Source organism: Mustela erminea, chromosome 15, assembly GCF_009829155.1.
Source record: "Mustela erminea isolate mMusErm1 chromosome 15, mMusErm1.Pri, whole genome shotgun sequence".
Taxonomy (NCBI): domain Eukaryota; kingdom Metazoa; phylum Chordata; class Mammalia; order Carnivora; family Mustelidae; genus Mustela; species Mustela erminea.
In genome coordinates this window covers 60198882-60218991 of record NC_045628.1, presented here as the reverse complement: position 1 = coordinate 60218991, position 20110 = coordinate 60198882, and the positions used below count along the sequence as shown (strand labels likewise).

Below are 20110 nucleotides of genomic sequence, written 5' to 3'. Positions count from 1 at the left end.
CTGCACCATTTCTAGAAGCTAAGGGTGAGGAAGAGGGTGCCTCACAGGCCTGTGGCTGTGGTGGCATGCCCAACAACATGCCCAACTGAGGGGCAGAGCCGAGAGATGGTGAGGACATGTCTGTGCAGCAGGTGGACACATAAGTCTGGAGCTCAAGAAAGGTATTGAGTACAGGACAGGAGGGGCTAGGCAGGGAGAGATAGTTAGGGGCTACATGATCAGGCTCCCAGAAATCCCCAAAATGCAGAGGTGTAAGGGAACCAGAGATAAGGGAACAAACCAGAACACCCTGCTCAGGGCATCAGAAGGGGGGGAGGGTCTTGTTTTATGACCGTCACCTGTTACCAACAAAGAATAACCAGACCCCAAAGAAGAGGTAAGCCATTAAAGCTGTTATCACCAGTCCTTACTCAGACCAAGACGTCACAAGAATGTTAAGGACACAAGGTCCCCGGTCAGTTCTAAATAGAAGACTTGTCCGCGGAGGCCCCACCCTGGCAACCCTATCAGGACCCCTCTCCTGAGAGCTTTCTGTCCTTGCTCAATAAAACACGAATGGATCATGCTACTCACTCCCCTTTGTCTGTGAGAGTCACTCTTCAACTGTGTGAGACGAGAACCTCACTCTCCTGCTTCCATGTGGGCCAGTCACTCTGATCTGGGGGGGTCCCCGAAGTCCTTGTGACGAGGAAGCATCCACTCTGTCTGTAGTTTGGGCCTCAGAATGCACCCAGTCCTTCACGCAGTCTCCCCGTGTACTCTTTCGTTCTCTGTAGCTGTCTCCGGATTGAGGGCTTTCTCCTCCCTCCTAGCAGAGGCTCAGGAGGAACCCCCCCATGCTCTTCCCCTGCAGCCTCCCCCGCCCTGTCTTCAGTGAGGGGTGAGGGCTGCTGCTGCTGCACCCCCGCCCCTAGGTCTTTCCTCCCTGACGCCTCCGTTCTTTCTAGCTGTCCGCCAGCCACCCCCATGGCCGCATCCCTCCGAGTCTGTCTCATGCAGTAAGCTATGTTGGCCAGAGCTGGTCAGTAAGAGGCTTGGTATTTCCCTTGCCTTAAAGACCAGGCTGACATACCTTCCAAAAAGTACCACTGGGACAACAAGTGGTTGACCTCCCAGCCAGGTCTGTTTCCCCAGCTCCCACCTCGAGAGCCCCCACCCTCCAGGACACCAACTTCAGGAACAAAGGCAAGGCCCAACAGCAGACTGCTGCTTCTGCTGGGGGGGGGCGGGGGGGGGAGGAGCCTCTGCCGTTTTCTGGGCACTGAGCATGACCTTCACGTGGCTGCGACCTGGCCCAGCGGCATGAATGAGACTCTGTGCTGCCCAGCGTGTGGGAGGAAGGAGGAGGGTGTGCTCGCGGCTGCTGGGCAGCGTCTGGCAGCACCAGGCCGCCCTTAACCTTGACCGGGGCATTTCCAAGCAGAGCGGCTGTTTTCAGTTGTCAGTTTGCTGTGCCTGTCTGCATCCCGGAGCAGCGGCCTAAGCAGCCAGGAAACGGGCAGCTAGAGGCGGGGGCCAGGAAAGGAGGGTGCTTGTCGCACTGTCACACTGTCACTGTCAGGAAAGGCTCAGTATCTGGCCCCGGCCTTGTGGTGGGGAGCTCGAGTCCGCCCTGAGCTCCTCATGGGGCCGCAGTGAAGAGCTGGCCGGCAGCCTCATTGGAGTCGATCTCCAGGTGTCCCTGCAGCTCCCCCCCGGCCATCAGGGAGGAGTCTGTGGGAATCAATTCCCCGTGGAAAGCTCTTCCAGGATGGCCCCGAGGCTGGGGCTGTGGACTTCGAGACTGCACCATGCGCGGAGTGCCTGCCCAGCCCGGCAAAACCCTTCCCACTGTCAGCCCTTCTCTCCCTCCGCACTCCGGGAAAGGGGGTCAGAGATGGGGAGACTGTGAACACACTCTAAACTCGGGGCCAGCAACGAGTTTTTGGTCTGACCCTGCCCGGGGGCTGCTTGTGAGGGTCCAGAAGCAGTAGACCACCAGGGAAACCTCAGCCCATTACCCTGAGTTCACAGCCTCTGTTCCCTTTCCCGCTCTACAGGCTCATGTGCTTTGTTTTCCTCAGGCTGGGAGAGGGGACATCCTGACGTTTCCAGGATTAACCCAAAGGTATTTACTCTGAAGGTCTTTCCTTCATCTCTTCCTCAGACGGTGTTCTCCAGCTTATCACAGTCCACCATCTTCCTTGCTCTTTCTCCACCATCTTTTTTCCTGCTCTGCCATCCAACCTGGAGAGGTCGCCCTAACTGAAAAAAAATCTATCATTTGACCGTATTACTTTCTAGCCATGATCTTTTCTCCTTCAATCTTTTACGGTACCCTAACTCATCTTTGAGCAATCTCTTCTCTTGGCTCAGAGTGACCAAATCATAGGACTGGAAGGGACCTGGGTTAGTTAGGACCTTTTCCACTTCAGGTAAGAAACACACTTCTAATAAGCTTAAGCAAAAATAAATGAATAAATGAATACATACACACACATACACATACATATATACATACATACATATGTAAAAAACTTCATATAACTAGGAACTCCACAAATTGTATACCGGTTTCAGGCATGGTTACTCAAATTACACTCTTTCCCCTGCTCTCTTGTGTATGATTCTCGGACAGGATGTGTCCACATGGTGAGAAAGTAGCCACTGGTGTTCCCAAACCAACATGCTTATGGCACATGATTTAGAAGGAAGAGAGAAACACTCCTCTATCCCCAGTGCCCATTTGTCACATCTCCTAACAGCACTCTAACAGTCTCTATTTGTGTCTCATGCTCATCCCTGGAAATTTTTTATTTCTATTTCTATTTCTAGATATGTTTGGTCACATGCCCACCCTCCCGGGCTGGGGAGCAGGAGAAGGTGTTGGGGAATGGAGGAACAGGGCACTGTCATTAAAAGTCCCACTGACACTGTCTCTAGTGGGGACAGAATGGGTCCCCAAGAAGAGGATACTGACAGAAGACTGAAGTCATCTTTCTTAACTGGGATGAACACTTGTTTCCCACTCATCTGAATGATTAGGGCTCTCTACACGGGAACCCCACTCATCTTTTCTTACATAGAACTGCACCTGCTCTGTCTCTGTCGCCGACCCTTTCCCTCTATGGGATGTTTCAAGACTGCAGAAAAGTCCAGAAGAGTGTCTGGCAAAATGATTCCTGCTGTCGTAAGGTTTCCAGTCCCCACTACCCGCCAAAGCAAAAGCCCAGCTCTCTGGCCCCACTGAGCGCACCTGTAGCTTTCATTGGCCCCTTTCCTATTCTTCATAAAGTTTATCTTATTACCCCTATGTTCATTACAAAACACTTAGGAGATACAAAGAAGCAAAAAGTAAAAAATTAAATCAACATGTAATTCACTATTCAGAGGCAACAGTTGTCAACCATGCTATCATTTCAGCCTTTTTGGATGCATAACTTTTGTTTACAAAAATGGAATCATGATATGCAACTTAATAAAGAGACAAATAAAAAAACATGGGCAAAGGACTTGAATAAATATTTCTCCAAAGAAGCCAGACAACAGGCTAGTAAGCACCTGCAAAGATTGTCAACATCTTTCGTCATCAGGGAAACATAAATCAAAACCATAATGAGATCCCACTTCCAGGGATGGCTAGAAGTAAAAAGTCCAATAATAACAGGTGTTGGCCAGGACGTGGAGAAATCAGAACCCTCTCACACTGCTGGAGGAGATGGAAAATGGTGTCACTGTTGTGGGAAAGAAACTGACAGTTTCTCAAGTGATTAAGCATAGATTTCATATGACCCAACAATTTCACTCTTACGTATACACTCAGAAATGAAAACGTATGTGTATGCAGAAACTTGTACACAAATGTCTATAAGAGGCCAAAAGTTCTAAACAAGCTAAATGTCCATCAGCTGATAAATGAATATACAAAGTGTGGTATGCTACACAGTAAACCATTATTCAACCACAAATACAAATGAAGGAGTGGTACCTGCTACAACATGGACGAACCCTGAAAGCATTATGCAAACCCAAAGAAGTCAGCTGTAAAAGATCACACTATATGATTCTATTCATTAAATCTAGAGACAAAGGTTAATTGTTACATAAGCTGAGGAGGGCAGAGGGAGGGTTATAGGGAGATACCAGGTCAAGAGTAGAGACACAGTGTTTCTTTTTGAGGTGATGAAAATGTTCTAAAATTGACTCTAGTGAGGGCTGCAGATACCTTTAATATATCTAAAAATCACCAAACTGTACATTTTAAAGAGTGAATTGCATGGTATGTGAATTATATCTCAACAAAGCTATTAAGTTTAAAAACAGAATCATGATAGATAAGTTTTATAAACTGTTTTTATTACTTAACAGCTCATGAATGCATACACTACTTAATAATGTTCTGCATTTTTAGTGGCTGTGTAGTATTCCACTGCATAATTTACCAGACCAATCTCCACTTGGTTCCAGAATATCATTTTTATAAATCATACCACAATGACTATCACTGTAACTAATTTTGCACCCATCCATGACTATTTCTTTGTAATTGTAAGAAATACCTGAAGTCAAATGGTCACACACCTTCTGAGTTTACTATTGCCAATGCCATTGCCACCAGCACTGAAGGACTGCTTTGTTTCCAGATCTCTCACTTATCCCACTGTCTCCTTAGGAGAACGTCTACCTCTCTGCTCCCAACTGTCCTCTCCTGCTCCGGCCCCTCCTTCTCCTGGTTTTCTCCCCACTGACCCTCTCAGCTCCTCCAGCTCAGCCTTCTTGGCTGCGCACAGGACCCCGTCCCGCCCAGTCCTCCTCTCGGTCCGCTCCTCTCTGAACCGCCCCCGGGCGCTCCGCTACCTGCACAGCCGCACGCAGGCCGGCCACCAGCCCCTCTGGCCCCACGCCCCTTTCCTCACCTCCAAGCTGGCTTCCTGCTCGCTGGCAAAGGCAACGAGCCCGAAGCAGAGCTGGGCACGTGCTGGGCGCCCTCGCCGCCTCCTCTGTTCCCGCCAGGGGCGCGCGGGTGCTCAGGGGTCTTCCCGGGCGCCCTCACCCGCAGCGGTTCCGGCGCGATCTACCCCCCAGCCCTGCGCCAACGCGCGCGCTGCTCTGCGGCCGGGGCCTCACCGCGGCTGCAGCGCCGAACGCTTCCGCGCGCCCTCCAGGCCCCTCCGCGCACGTCCACGCGGAACTTTTCATAATTCAGAGCAGTCCCGGCCCTACCCGGCCCTGAACACTCTCAAGAAAACCCTGGCCCCTGGCCCTGTCCTCTGCTCACCGAGTACCTCCTCTGGCTCCCAGGAGATCCCAGCGAAGCCCGCTGCTTTTCTGTTTCCCCCTGGGCTTTCCCCTTCCAGGCTGTTTGTTCCTTCCGCGGCAACTATCTTACCAGCCTTCCCTGCATGGCCGCGTCTTGACCTGGTTCTTCATCCTCCGGCTTCGGTATCTGCTCTGGGCTTCCCCCAGCGCGCTAGGAGCCCGCGGGCCACATCTCACGCTGCCTCTCATACCCGGTGGCAGACCTCCTGGGGCCAGGCCATGTCTGTTTTTCTTCACAGAAACATCCCCAGGGTCTAGCCCAGTGCCTGGAACATAGTAATGCTTCATCGAGATAGATTGCGTGTGTGTGTGTGTGTGTGTGTGTGTGTGTGTGTGTCTATATATATATATTTTGTTTGTTTATCGATATTTTTTTTTAATTTATTTGTTTGTTTATCGATACTTTTGAAGAAACAACTGATTCATTCTTTATGAATGACAATTTCACTTGTGTCTCCCAGGGGCACCCTGGCTGGGCAGATCCTGCTAACTCCCTGCAAGTCCAGCCCTATTTCTGCTCAGTTCAGTCACATTCTTCTGTCCCCTCCTCTCATTTTCCACAAACGTCACCCACTCCACAGTGATGGGTTCTCCACACTCATGCTGGAGTGATTGAGGGCACAAATATGATTATGTCATTCTTCTGCTTACACCCCTCTATGGCTCCCTGTTGCACCTCAGAATCGTTCCAAACGCCCTTCCTGGTTTCATTCTCTGCCGCCAGCCTCCTCCTCCTTGCTGGCTGACACTACAATGTATGCAGCTCCAGGGCTCCATACTCTCCTTCCATGTCCCCTCCATGCTCCCACACCCCACAATTCCAAATCCCCACGTATCCAATAATGCTCAAATTCTAGTTTCCCTTGCAAGCTGCATCTGCATCAGTTTCTGGGACATGCAGCCCTCTGGTGGCTAACACAAACAACAGGCCTTACTGTGATCTTCCTGCCGGGCCCTTTCTTTTCAGTGTGATCTGTGCCTTGGGTAGGAGAGAAGTAATACATTGACCAGAAGACTGGATCAACACAGGTCTGGGAGGGATGCCTAATTAAGCAGGTATAATGACATTGAGGAGGAGTGTGACGGGTTGCAGTAATGGGCTAAATTTAACTATGATTAGATTTAAGAAGGATTAATATGAAGTTCTACACTGGGTCCAAAAACAATACTCTGACTCTGCAGGAGGAAGCACAGGTACTCATCAAGGGTTTCTGGTGACCCTGACACCCTGAGTCTGGCTACATCACCTCTTGTCTGGGTTCTGGCAGTACCTTCCTGTCTGGAGTCCTGGGCACAGAACTCTGCCCCACACCTGTCCCTCTTCCACGAGGTGTGCAATCCATTGCACAGGTTCATTCCCTGTGAAAAACACCGTGGGCCTCCTGGGAGACTGTCAAGCAGACACACACACACACATACACACACACACACACACACACACACAGCTGGAACCTCGAAGAGCTGTGGAGTTGCAAACAGCTGCCAAGACTTCTGTGGTCATTGAAGTCATGTGAGAGGCTGGGATCCCCCAGGTGGAGGAAAGCAAAGCCAGAGGCCAAGAGCGCAGAGAGGAGACTCCTGGGAGGAGAGGAGGCAGAAGAGAAGCACAGGGCACGTCTTGAAAGCCAAGGAAGGAGTTTCAGAAAGGCAGGATGGTGATTCAAAGCTCTAAATACTGCAGGGACCAAGTAGTGTTCGGCCATTAGGAGTTGGGGACCCTTCCCACCGGGACAGTGGGGCAGAAAGGCAGCAGTGATTTGTGGAATAAACAAAGGATAAAGACGTTGAGAAAGCTAGTACAGGCTTCCATGTAATGAGGGAAAGAAAAACAATGGGAAAGGGGAGTCTTTGTTTTCTGAAGGTTGGAGAAATGTATCAGCTAGCCACTGACGCATGACAAATCCTTCCAAACTCAGTAAGTTAAATAAAACCAATTTTTTTTTTTCTTGCAGGTCCTTGGGTTGGCTGGAGTCACCTCATCTAGGTAGGACTGGCTGAGGTGGCTCCGCTCCTTGTGTCTAATGAGGGCAGAAATGCAAAAGAGCAAGTGGGAACACAAGGCTTCTTGAAGCCCTAGTATCTGCACTGGCATAATGGCATTTTCACATCATTCTGTTGGACCTAAAATCAAGAGCTGAAGAGCTGAGAAATATACTCCACCTGTTGCTGGGAGGAAATGCAAAGACATATGGTAAAGGATGTGAATATGAAAAAAGGGTAAAAAATTGGGGCCATGATGCCTTCTACTATGGGAAGCAAGCAGAGATGGAAAGAAAGAAGGGATCCGAAATAGACAGACTGGACAAAATTCAGTGAATGCTGGGAAAGGTGTGGCCGGCATTAAATTTTCAGAAGAACTACATTTATGTTCTTGCTTTACCAATGACCAGCAGGGCAGCCTTGGGTCAGTCACTGGGTCTGAGACTCCACATCATTACCTGTTAAGAGGAAGTGATCACCCCTACACCTTGGTGTGACAATTAAATGAGGTACTAGAAAAAGTGCCTTACTGCGAAGTGCAGACCCACGTACGATGACACAGTAAGCTTCCAGGAGAGGTGGGAGGCGGTCATAAGACAGCAGGAACACAATGGCTACTTTCAAAGACTGAAGGGCATTCATGTGGAAGGAGATGAGACACAAAGAGGTCTGTGTTACAGACCAAGGGCTGATGATGGAAACGGGTGTGGGGGAGTTAGGTCATAAAAAAAATAACATTTTAGTAATGAGTAGAGTTCAAATGTGGCTTTAGGGGGTGCTGATCTCTTCACCCATCGGGGGTGGTGGACAGAGCTCTGCTGACCTGTTATCTTTAGAGAACAGTTAAGGGGACATGCAGCCCTTCGTGGGTCATTGAATTGATCAGCAGTTCTTAGGGCTGCCCCCTACTACGCACCCCCTCCATGGGGGACGTTTGTTGTCACATTTCTGGATGATTCAAGTGGCATTTGGTAGGTAAGGGCCAAGGGCACGAAATCTCAGACAATGCTCAAGACAGTCCTAAATGATGAGAAATGACTGTACCCAACATGCTGTCGGTGTCCCTGCTGGTAAACATTGGATGAGATGACTTCTTTCTAAGTGCTAATCTTAGGGGTCCCAATAAATGCATGTCCCATTTTTAACAGATTTTGCTTGCCACTTAGAACATAAAAGTTTCTTTGGAGATGTCTATTAAAAAAAAAAAAAAAAAAGTCCAGGCAGTTTGCACTGCAACTTTCTTCTTCTCTGCCTCCCCCTTCTTCTTCTTTCTTCCAGCATTCACATTTTCTCGATTTGGGGGCTTGGGTCAAAGCAGTTGATTCAATAAATATTTGCTTCTGCTGTTGATGGTGTTTCTCTTACGGAGGCATTTTTAAAGGAAGGTCAAGGTCTGACCCTGCATTCTCTGTCACCCTCCTCTCGCCTCAGCTTATTCAGAGTCTGGTCACAGAAAGGCAGGGGGCTGTTGGCCAGAGGATGTCTGGAGGAGGGTCTTACCCTCCCTGCAGGTGTCAGGCCACAACCCGGTCACTCAGAAGGACTTCATAAGAGGAGTTCCCGGAACGAAGAGTCTGCAGAGTTCCAAAAGGCATCGGATTCTGGCCGATTCCCAGGGATCAAGTAGGCAGGAAGAATTGAGGTCTGTCACTTTGGTGGCAAACTTGGCCAAGAAGGGTAAGCTTCCCAGCCCTGTATTCATCTTAACGTATACTCATCAATTAGGGCATCCTTTGGACATCATTACAGCAGTATGAATGGTGGCTTTCCCCAGTATTTTTTTTTTTTAAGATTTATTTATTTATTTATTTATTTGACAGACAGAGATCATAAGTAGACAGAGAGGCAGGCAGAGAGAGAGGAAGGGAAGCAGGTTTCCTGCCGAGCAGAGAGCCCGATGAGGGGCTCGATCCCAGGACCCTGGGATCATGACCTGAGCCGAAGGCAGAGGCTTTAACCCACTGAGCCACCCAGGTGCCCCTCCCCAGCATGTTTAAGATAAAATTTTAAACAGATTTTCAGAAACACACATGTGTGCCACAAAGCACGAGTGTTATCCAGAACCTTCTCCCACATTTACCAACTAGAATTTGGGTTTTAGATTGAACTATTGCCTTCTTAGGGGTCTGTTTGAGATTCTCTCTCCCTCTCCTTCTGCATCTCCCCCATGCACTCTCTCTCTAACAAATAGATCTTTTAAAAAAAAATAAAGGTATCTCCCCTAACAAAAAAGAAAAGAAAAGAAAAGCTTCCAATTTAAGGTACTTAGTTCTATTATCATTATAAAAGCTTGAGTTCCATTTCAAGTAGTGGTCTTGGGAACAGAACTCTGCCCAGAGCCCAGGACGTGTGGCTCAAGTCTCAACTAGCATCAGCTTCTGTGATCTGCTCAGTGGCTATGGTAGACCGTTCCTTTCAGCACCTCCAGTGATCCCTGCCTCCTAGTTCTCATGCCCTGTGCTGACCCTCCTCATGGGGACTATGGGCCTGGCCGTAGGACTGGCATTGGCCAGTGAGATCTTAGCAAGCCTGAGCGAGGGTGGCTGGTAGAGCTTGTGCACACAGGCCTTGTCCCGTTTGGAGCCCTGAGCCACCAAGTAACAGGGCCTGACTACCCTGCTGGCGAGACCACATGGACAGATGCCTGGCAAGCCCCCGGGTGTGTCAGCCTCTGAGCTAAGACACCAGAAATCTGAATGAAGCCACTCCAGCCTCCTGTCCCGCGGTGCCCAAGTGTACCCTGCTCACGGCTGACCCACCGTTGTGGGTGGCCATGAGTGACTGCAGCCAACACTGTGGGGGAGCGCAACTGGCCAGCTCTGTCTCGCCCAGATGCCTGGCCTACAGCAAAATTCTGCTTTTTGTAAAAGATAACACTCCTTTCCACCTAATACCCTCACAAGCATCTGAGTTCTCCATAGATGACACTCCAAGTGTGTCACTTCAGGAGAAATGGGGTCCTTTAATAAGGCTGCTTCAGTGTCAAAACGAACCAGGAATGGCAGAATTTCTTGTCAGCAGAAATACTTGTATCTGAAGTATAGTAATTTGCATTTTTAATGTCATTGCTCTTCTTTCCTTCTAGATGCTTCCCCAAATATTTCCTGGTTACGCATGTAGTATTTTCCAAAAACCTAAACCAAAAGTCAGCTGCCCAACAGATGAGCCACCCAGGCTCTCCCCATGCCCCGACCCTCCCCCGCCCGCCCCGAGCTGAGCATCTTTATGTATGGGTGTCAGCACTGGGAGGGATCACAGCTTCTCCTGGTTCAACTTGGCCTGGGCATCAATTTCTGGGTGTAGAAACTTGCAGAAACACAACTGCCTTAACATCTAGAGTGGCTGGGGGCAGGGCGGGGAGAGTTATTCCAGAAAAGTCCTGGCTCATGCCCTTCTGAAAGACATGTGGTGTCTGTCCCTAACAAATTACTTTGTGCTTTATCACCAAAAAGCTTCTGTACCAACATGCATTCCCCTTCTTTCTTTCTCCTCCCCCCCAAAGCTATACGGATTTAGAAATAACATTCAGGAAAATTAGAAGCAATGCTCATGTATCTTAGTGTCACTAGAGATAGAATTCATGTTTATAAAGAAAAAAGTATTGGCACAGAAATAAAGCTAACCAAACTGAAAAGATCTGGGGGTGGGGGGCACCTGGTGGTTCAGTCAGTTAAGCATCTGCCGTCAGTTCTTGTCATGATCCCAGGGTCCCGGGATCAAGCCCCACACTGGGCTTTCTGCTCCTTGAAGAGTCTGCTTCTTCCTCTCCCTCTGCTGCTCCCCCACTCTCTCTGTCAAATGAATAAATAAAATCTTTTGGAAGGAAGGAAGGAGTGCAGGAAGGAAGGGGGGGACTGAGAAGATCTGGCAGACAAAGGAAGGCAAGAGAGGCTTACAGGAACAGTAACTTGCTGGGTTATAGTCATTCTTATAGAAATGAAAGCTCTAACTCTATGTGGTAAATTAAAATTAAAAAACTGAGGACACCTGGGTGGCTCAGTGGGTTAAGCCTCTGCCTACAGCTCAGGTCATGATCTCAGGGTCCTGGGATTGAGACACACATCGGGCTCTCTGCTCAGTGGGGAGCCTGCTTCTCCCTCTCTCTCTGCCTGCCTCTCTGCCTACTTGTGATCTCTCTGTCAAATAAATAAATAAATCTTTTAAAATTTTTAAATTAAATTAAATTAAAAACTGCTACATATTGGTAGATATGTATACTCACTACTCTTTCGAATTCTTTCTACCACCACATAGGAAACTCAAGCTTGATGGTACCATTGTGAAAAGAAACAACATTTCACTGCTTTTCCATTGTGTATAATCATTACAAATCACTGAAATTCCACGAATTTGTTGCATACTGAAACTTCACTCAGATGTCTCAGAAACATTTTTTTTTTTAAATACTGAAGCCTTCACTTGCCAATATTTTCCTTTTCTTATTGTCAGTTATTGTCAAAAGTATTCATAAAGTAAATGCTCAGTGTTCAGGAGAAGTTCAGTACCCAAGGTAGGTGGCGGGGAGGTACAGTGTGAGCCAGCCACGCTCTGAATTAAACTGGAGCCTGAAGCCACCTGGAGGACCAGTTCCAGCCCAGATCAGAGTTCAACACTAGAACCAGAGGGAGAAATCAGAAGTGACAAGTGGAAATACATCCAGATGCTACAGGGATAGCGAACAAGATTTGACTCTTTATCTGCAAAGGTTGCTTTTAGAAAATCTTTCTCAGGTACTCCTCATCTCTGTCAAACCTTAAAACTAGCCCTTGGCGGAAGAGCACTGCTCTAACACAGTGTCTTTGGGGCTCATCCCCAAGGAAAAGATGTAGAATGATGTTATGGGGTGGCTATTTGTATGAAATATATTAGTGAAAAATATTCAAAATGACTGTGGGAAAGGAATTTGATGCTTAAAGCCAAAAACATTAAAGAAAAGACAAAAATAAAGAAGGGAAGATATGACTTTACCTCTATTTTTCTTCACCAAAACCACTGAAATGAAAGTAAAGGATTTTTGTTTTATTTTAAACATAACCTTACAGGATAAAGAGAATGGAGGAGGAAACAGCAGAATTTTGGAAGCTGTGCCTGTGAAGGTGAGGTCAAGGGTGCTTGCTGCTCTGCATGACATTATGCTCTCTGTTCTACACTGTTCCAGAACACCTGGTGCTGTATCCTAGTTTATGGAGTTCCAACCCAGACCTTGAAACTCACTCTAGTCATGTAACAAGAATCATGAAACAATGCCTTCCAGTTTCTAAGGGGAAATTATCCCCTATCTACAGTTCTATGCCCAACCAAATTATCAATTAAGCGTGAAGGTAGAATAAAGACAGACCCTGGCAGGTACCCACTCCTGGTATCAAAACTGCTCACCAGCAGTCTTACCCGATAGTCATACTTTCCCAGGAGACATTCCCCTTTCTCAGGAATCTTCTGAAAACTATGCCCCACCAAATAGAGAAAGACATGGGTTCCTAGAACAGGGGCTCTCCAGGGTTAGTTGCAAAGGGTGGGTCCCAGAAGACGCCTGTGCAGGACATCTGGTGAGCAACTGGTCCAGACTGGAGGTGGACAGAGGCTCTAAGAGGGATTTCTTCAGTAAGAATTTTTTTAGGATACCCAGTGTGCTTAAATGTATTGAGAGATACACAACTTCGAGACAAGTTTGGCTACAGATTAGTAGTAAAATGGAAAACCAAGCCCTCAAAAAAGGCATTTTTTTTTTCTTTTTAAAGAGAGAGCACGTGTGAGTGGGACAGGGAGGGGCAGAGGGAGAGGAAGAGAGAGAATTTTAAGCAGATTCCATGCCCTGTGTGGCGCCCAATGCAGGGTTCCATCTCGCCACCCTGAGATCATGATCTCAACCGAAATCAAGAGTCAGTTGCTTAGGGGCGCCTGGGTGACTCAGTGGGGTGAGCCTCTGCCTTCGGCTCAGGTCATGATCCCAGGGTTCTGGGATGGAGCCCCACATCAGGCTCTCTGCTCAGCGGGGAGCCTGCTTCCTCCTTTCTCTCTGCCTGCCTCTCTGCCTACTTGTGATCTCTGTCTGTCAATTAAATAAATAAAGTCTTTTTTTTTAAAAAAAGAGTCAGTTGCTTAACTGACTGAGCCACCTAGGCACTCCAAAAGATAATTATTAAATTCAGGAAAATTCAATAAGGAAAGGAAAAGGAATCCTAGTGCACGACAGGAGGAGCTGTGATTAGCATTTACATAGTCATAATAGCAGTGAATACTAATTTAACCAAAGCAAAAATGGAACAGTATATGGAAGATGGAGAAAGGGAAGTGTGTGGAGAGGGGAATGAGGTGAAAGAAAGCTCTTCCATGATGGAGATTCAAAAGACAATGCCTAGAACTGAAAACTAGTAAGGGACAACACAAGCACGTTATTGGGACATAGAGAGATAAATGCAAAAGAATCAGTTAAAATACTTAAGGCTGTTGTCTTTGTGACATATAGGATGGGGGGGGAGGCTATTGTTTTCAAGTAAGGTTTATAGAGCTATTTATCATTTAAGATATGTGGGAATAATTTTACTAAAAATTAGTAAATTTTTTTACTAAATTGACAATAATGGGAGTCCTTGAATTTATTACTGTAAAATCAACCAACATGTCAAATGTGTGCTTACATTAGAAACAAAACTGAAAAAGTGGGGTGAAAAAATCCTGACACTGTTTGATTAGGTCCTTGGGACATTCTTAACTAGTATTTAAGAAATCATTTCACTTCCTAGATTCTCCTACTTCGAGATCTGGAGAGAGTGTGCTACGCAGATGAGATCTGAGTTCCTTTGAAATTTGAGTCTATTTAAATGCAGTTCATGAACACAGTGAATACATTTATGGACCAACTTCTACTTAAGTTAATGTAGGATGTTCCATCTTAAATGGGCCTCATTTTCAACTGGTACTTACTAATGGAGCTTATTTTACTTGGGAACAGGATATTCAAAAAAATCAGCCTAAATGATAAAAAGTTCTGCACAGTATTAAATAGATCCACTGATTTTTAATGGTCAATAGTAATTGCACGAAAAATATCAATGACTCTAGGGGCACCAGGATGGCTCAGTGGGTGGAACATGCAATTCTTTTTTTTTTTTTTTAAAGATTTTATTTATTTATTTATTTGATAGAGAGAGATCACAAGTAGTCAGAGAGGCAGGCAGAGAGAGACAGGGGGAAGCAGGCTCCCCGCTGAGCAGAGAGCCCGATGCGTGGCTCGATCCCAGGACCCTGAGATCATGACCTGAGCTGACGGCAGAGGCTTAAACCACTGAGCCACCCAGGTGCCCGGAACATGCAATTCTTGATGTGAGGGTCATAAGTTCAGGCCCCATGCTAGGTGTGGAACCTACTTAAAAAAAAAAAGGAAAAAAAAGGAATTAAAAAAATTTTTTTAATGACTTTAAGATACATGACAAATGTTGATACAAGAAAAGAGAGGCCTACTGGTCAGCCAATAAGAGAAAATTTGATCATGCTGAGCAGTGCACTCTATCCTTGCAAAAGGAACCACAGCATGTAAGCCAACTGAGGCCATGTAGCAGGTATGTCACTTTTCTATGCTAGAGACAGTTTTAATAGACTCAATTCTCTGCTCCTGAGGGAAGTAAGTCGGGTTGGTTCTATGGGACACCAAGCTATGACCAAATCCCACCCACAAGTGAACTTTTGATTGATTGATGACTAGCCCAGCTAGGTGTTACTCTGTAGATATTCCACTACCTTTCAGAAACAGGTGGAGAAAGTTATTGCAGGTTGAGGGTGTTTAAAAAAATGGTCTGGCTGATTCATATGGATCAGTAATCTGAAAAATGAACAAATGAAACCAAGCAGAAGCTATAGGTTATAACAATTTCCCACCTAAATTAAAACTGGAGAAGATTGAAAACTGCTTTTGATTTATTCACCCTACAGCTAAATCTTTAAAAGATTTGAAGATGATACAGTAGGATTTGTCATCTTTAAATTCTGGCTGTAAAAATGGCCTCGAGTGTCAAGGTTATACTAGATGAAATGGTCCTTCCATCTGTCCTTCCAAGTCATGTGTAGTAAAACCCACACTTCACTTACTTGATGGCTTCTGTCAGTGGCTTGCAGCAGGGGCAGGTGTGTGTGTGTGTGTGTGTGTGTGTGTGTGTGCCCGCGCGCGTGACTTTACCCTCTAAGGAACACTTGGTTGGCTTCTGGATGGGGAGTTGCTACTGACATCTAGTGGGGTAGACCAGGGCTGCAGCTAAATGTTCTACAATGCCCGGGACAAGCCCTCATAGCAAAGAATTATCTGGCTCAAAATGCCAACAGAATTAAGGTTTGGGAAACCCTCATCTACGCAAATTTTCTGGTGTTCAAAAAACGAAAGACAAAAATCTAGCAAAGCTAGTACAACCGTTCTAAAATATCAGTAAAGGGTTTTCTGGTACATTGTTCAGGTAGGATTTTGAATAACACACACAGCTTTAAACTTGTGCTTAGAGGTAAAGTACATGGTTAGCTCTGGAAAATAAAGATTATGCATTCAGTCTGCTGCTGAACGAATTCCTTAAACTTCCCAAAATTCAATTTATGATTTTTGGCAGTGAAAACTTATCTTCTATTTTAAAAATTGTCCAAAGCAAATTACACTGTTTCCGTTGGAGGTGGAGAGCCTAGCCCAGTGTTTAGCATGTAGATGCTCAGGAGATGAATAAATGGTAGCATACATCTACATGGTGGTCCGAGATAAGGGGCCTAAGTTCCAGAATCAGTAAGTTATCAAGGTGGCCTGAGCTGTAACTAAGAATCCCTTCTTAGGGTAGAGGAGGAGGCAGCCATCCATAATCCAAGTTAGGACACTCCTCCGCTATGTTAGCACAATGGCCACAGTGTCACTGGTAGACCGGTTTGCTCAACCACAGAGAAGTTAGAAAACACACATAGACTCTGGCCCAATAAACCTTCTCTGCTAGCCAGAACTGGGTCACCCAGGTTAGAGCAGCTAGTTTCCTTTTCCCAATAGGAAAAGAATCACAGGCTATGGAGAATGAAGAAATTTGGCAAAGGGTAATAAAGTAAATGAAACAGACTGGCTCTAAGTCTCCCTTAGAAGCGGGCATAATCATAGCTCTCTGGGAAATGGTCCTGAGAGGCTTGGCCTTTGAAACGATGCTGGTCGGGCAATAAGCATGAATGTTCTTTCAGGAACCCATGTTGTGCCCTTGAAAGCAAATGTAGCAAGGATGTGTAAGGAAAAAAAAAAATTTCCCTTCTTCCCTTCTAGATTCTTTGGCTGGCCTAAGAATTAAATTGACGTAAGACAAATGAACAGGAGAAAAACAAATTTAATTCCGTACAAACAGGAGGGCATAGAAATATGAGACTCAAAGAACTGACTAGGCAGGAAGCTTTTATACCTTTCAAAAAACAAAGAAACAATGATTTGTGAAGAACTGGCAAAGGGGTTTGGGTAGCAAACTGGCTTGGGGTAGCAAATTACTGAAGAAGTGACAAAGTGGTGTATACAGCCTTCTCAGTCCTGAACCCCCTCTCTTGGGAGATGAGGGTGCTTTTACCCTCCAGGTGCAGGGAGGGTCCCCTTCACACAGGGAATTTATTTCCTGCTTTCAGGGGGACAAAGGGGTGTCCTTCTTGTAATGGATATTTCTTAAATAATTTTAATTCAACGTAATCCATATGCCAACGTAATCCATATTTGGAGTGGCATATTTTGCTCCTCTTCAGACCCACCTTTGAAACTGCAAGGAGCTTCATAATCCAGAAGCTGAGTTGGTAGATTGTTTTACTATTTCATTGAATTAATCTAAGTCTTGAAAATAGTTCAGTTCAGTTAAACAGTTGTGTCTCTCGTTTTAGGAGGTGGTGATGTAACTGGGCTCCCCACATAAGGCCTACATGCGAGAAATTTTTAATAAGGCATTTCTATGGAAACAAAAGAAAAACACGGGTTAATGATTAGAACAAATTATAAACCAGCTTCTGAGCCCAGGGGCAGCCAGTCAAGAAAATTTCTAGACGTCAGGGTCAAAGCATCTTCTGCAGTTTGAATGTCTCTGGTAACATCACCAGGTATTCAAGTAAACTTTCTGAGTGGCACACACAGCAGCAGGCATGAAGACTGTCTAAACATGAGTTATTGTGGCCATTTCTCTGAAGTTTATATCGAGTTGTTCACCTGCAGTTTGCCAGGCTTTGGGGAAAAGGGCAGTTTCTGTTCTTCACCATTCCAAGTCAAAAGTGGGAGGAAACTGGAAAGGTTAGTTTGGACAGCTATAGCCGAATATCAGAGGAGACCAGAATTCAGGATTCAGTGGATCTTTCCATCTTACAAGTGGGAAACAAAACCTCAAACTAATTAACAGCACTAGAATCTGATATTTACATAGTGTATCACTGAAACATAATTTTTCTATCAAAGATAATCACAGTAAGACTAATTCGTTTGCAAATTAAATCTAATTTCAATACATTTGGCCAATTTACATAAGTATAGCAAGAATAACAATTGAGATAGTCTCTTCTAAATCTGCTTTGGTGGAATTTTTCAAAAGGAATCTCTGAAGGAACTTTTTTTTTTTTTTCAGATGGAACTATTAAAAGCCTCTCAAGACTAGGAAGCCAAGTCCAGGACTTTCCATTAGACATCACCTGCCATACCTATAAATCTGGGTGAATTCCTCTTTTCTCAAGGTCCCCAAATCATCTTGGGGTTCCTAAGCCTGCCAGGAAGTGCTTCTTCACTCACCTAATAAGCTGCTAGCTGTAAGCAACGTACTAGACCTTTTTCTCCAAGGGGCTTTATTGTTTATCAGCTTTATAAAGTCAATCTGAGTTTCTTAAAGTTGTCTGGTCATATCTGAGTCTATGTGTATCTCTCATATATGACTTTTCAGTCAAAGCCTTAGTAACGTAACCAATGTTTCCACATATCCTCATTAAAAGAATAGATTCTGGGGTGCCTGGGTGGCTCAGTGGGTTAATAAGTCTCTGCCTTCGGCTCAGGTCATGATCTCTGGGTCCTGGGATCAAGTCCTGCATTGGGCTCTCTACTCAGCAGGGAGCCTGCTTCCTCCTCTCCCTCTCTCTCTCTCTCTCTGCCTGCGTCTCTGCCTACTTGTGATCTCTCTCTGTCAAATAAAGAAATCTTAAAAAAAAAAAAAAGATTCTTAATGAACTTATGCAAATAACTGTATTTCCATAAAAATAAGAATACTAACAGTTTTTAAATGAGGGAGGCATGAGGTGGGGAGAAAAAGTAATTGTTTCAATTCTGCTTATAAAGGAATAATTAAACAAATTGGTATAAATCATAGGTAATTTAAGAGAAAAGAGAAGTTTTCCTGAAATCTGGAAAAACCAAATGCTAAAAACAAAACAAAACAAAACAAAACAACAACGACCAAACAAAAAAGTCATAAACAATTACGGTCATCTTCCTCAGTTCATTCAGTCCCAAGTTCTTTCAGTCCCATGTAATTAATATTTACTCTGTTTGAATCCAGTTTTTCTTTTAGTTCTGGAAATTCTTACCCAGATCAGCTGGATGCTCTGAAACTTATCAGAAACCTGTATCCTACAGTACTTGTTAGAGTCCATTCATGAATTTCCTTGAAGATGAAGCACTTTTGCAGGAAAACTTTTATAAAACCATCCGAGTGAAACAGTAACTGTCTGTAAATGATAAAAGACTTAAAAATGGCCAAAAAGATCTACTAGATTTCATTACAATGCAATTGATAAGAAAATCTGATTATATCTATGACATACAACATTTTAAGATAATAACTAGAATTACAGTGATAACATCATCCTGGACATCTGATTTCTCAGAATTTCATATAATATCTGGAACACTTAAAACAGATAACTGTACAAACACAACATAAAGAAAGCTTGATATTTCTTATTTGACAACACTTCCCATGTAATTTAGCATATCACATAAACCAATTCATTTAGCATCTCTCTTTTATAAAGAAAGAAAACAAATCTTTTGAGATATTCCAGGGATCCTCTGGAAAATTCCAATTTAATTTCCTCATCAAAAAATTTTATTTAGAAATTGACTTTGAAAGGCTTGCTAAAAATATAAAAAAGTTGGGACACTTGACTAAACAGGACCACAGATAATTTGAAATAATACTCAATTACTATTTAACTAAGTGACAAAGATTTTAAAGGCAAATACAAAAGGTTACATCATTTTAAGGAAAATTCAGCTCTTAATGTTAACACTCAGTTAAGTAATCAAAGATCTGATAAAAACAACATGAAGCACAGGAAATTACTTAAGTAAAACATAACATCTTTGCTTTCCAGGCAGACTGTTTAAAAGGTAAAGAAAACGATTCATAATATCTTATCAAGAGAGACTAATAGTTCAAGAAAATTTTGTCCTTTTAGCAAATCAAAGAAAATTACATTAGCAAGCTATTAAAACAAAAAACCAAGTTTATTATTTTTAAAAACCCTTATAACAATTCAATTTTTAGCCAACGTTGACTAAAGAAGGTAAATTTTTCTTTCTTTTTCATAAATTTTCTTTCTTTTCTTCCTTTTTTCCTTTCTTCTTTCCTCTTTCCTCCCTCCCTTTCTCCCTTCCTTCCTGCTATCTCTTCCTTCCTTCCTTCTTTTTCTTTCCCCAAACTTCTATTTCCTTAGTTTGTCTTTTATTTTTCTCTTTTCCATTCTGTAATGACCATTCTGAACTAATCAGCTTTACTTTAGGGCCAAATTTACTTTCTTTTCCCTTAGCTAAAATATATCTCCATACCTCATACCTTTCCTTAACTAAAAACACATCCTGATTTCCTTGCAATAGAGA

The 20110-nt window shown here is 44.6% G+C and overlaps 1 protein-coding gene across 2 annotated transcripts in view; it reads right to left on the bottom strand.

Annotated features, from left to right (window-relative positions):
- Positions 1 to 16862: 16862 nt before the first annotated feature.
- The window catches only part of CDADC1 (cytidine and dCMP deaminase domain containing 1), a 45054-nt gene continuing 41806 nt past the window's right edge, over positions 16863 to 20110 (bottom strand). Inside the window, exons 11-12 of one of the 2 annotated variants that reach the window (XR_004279116.1) lie at positions 18817 to 18957; positions 16863 to 17208 (exon numbers count right to left, since the gene is read on the bottom strand). Coding sequence is in view for 1 of the 2 variants with exons in the window: in XM_032314632.1 (XP_032170523.1) it covers positions 18926 to 18957 (32 nt within the window). In the remaining variant the exon portion in view is untranslated. Of the gene's footprint in view, positions 17209 to 18449; positions 18958 to 20110 lie in introns of those variants that run through there. The other variant, XM_032314632.1, reaches the window with a different exon arrangement.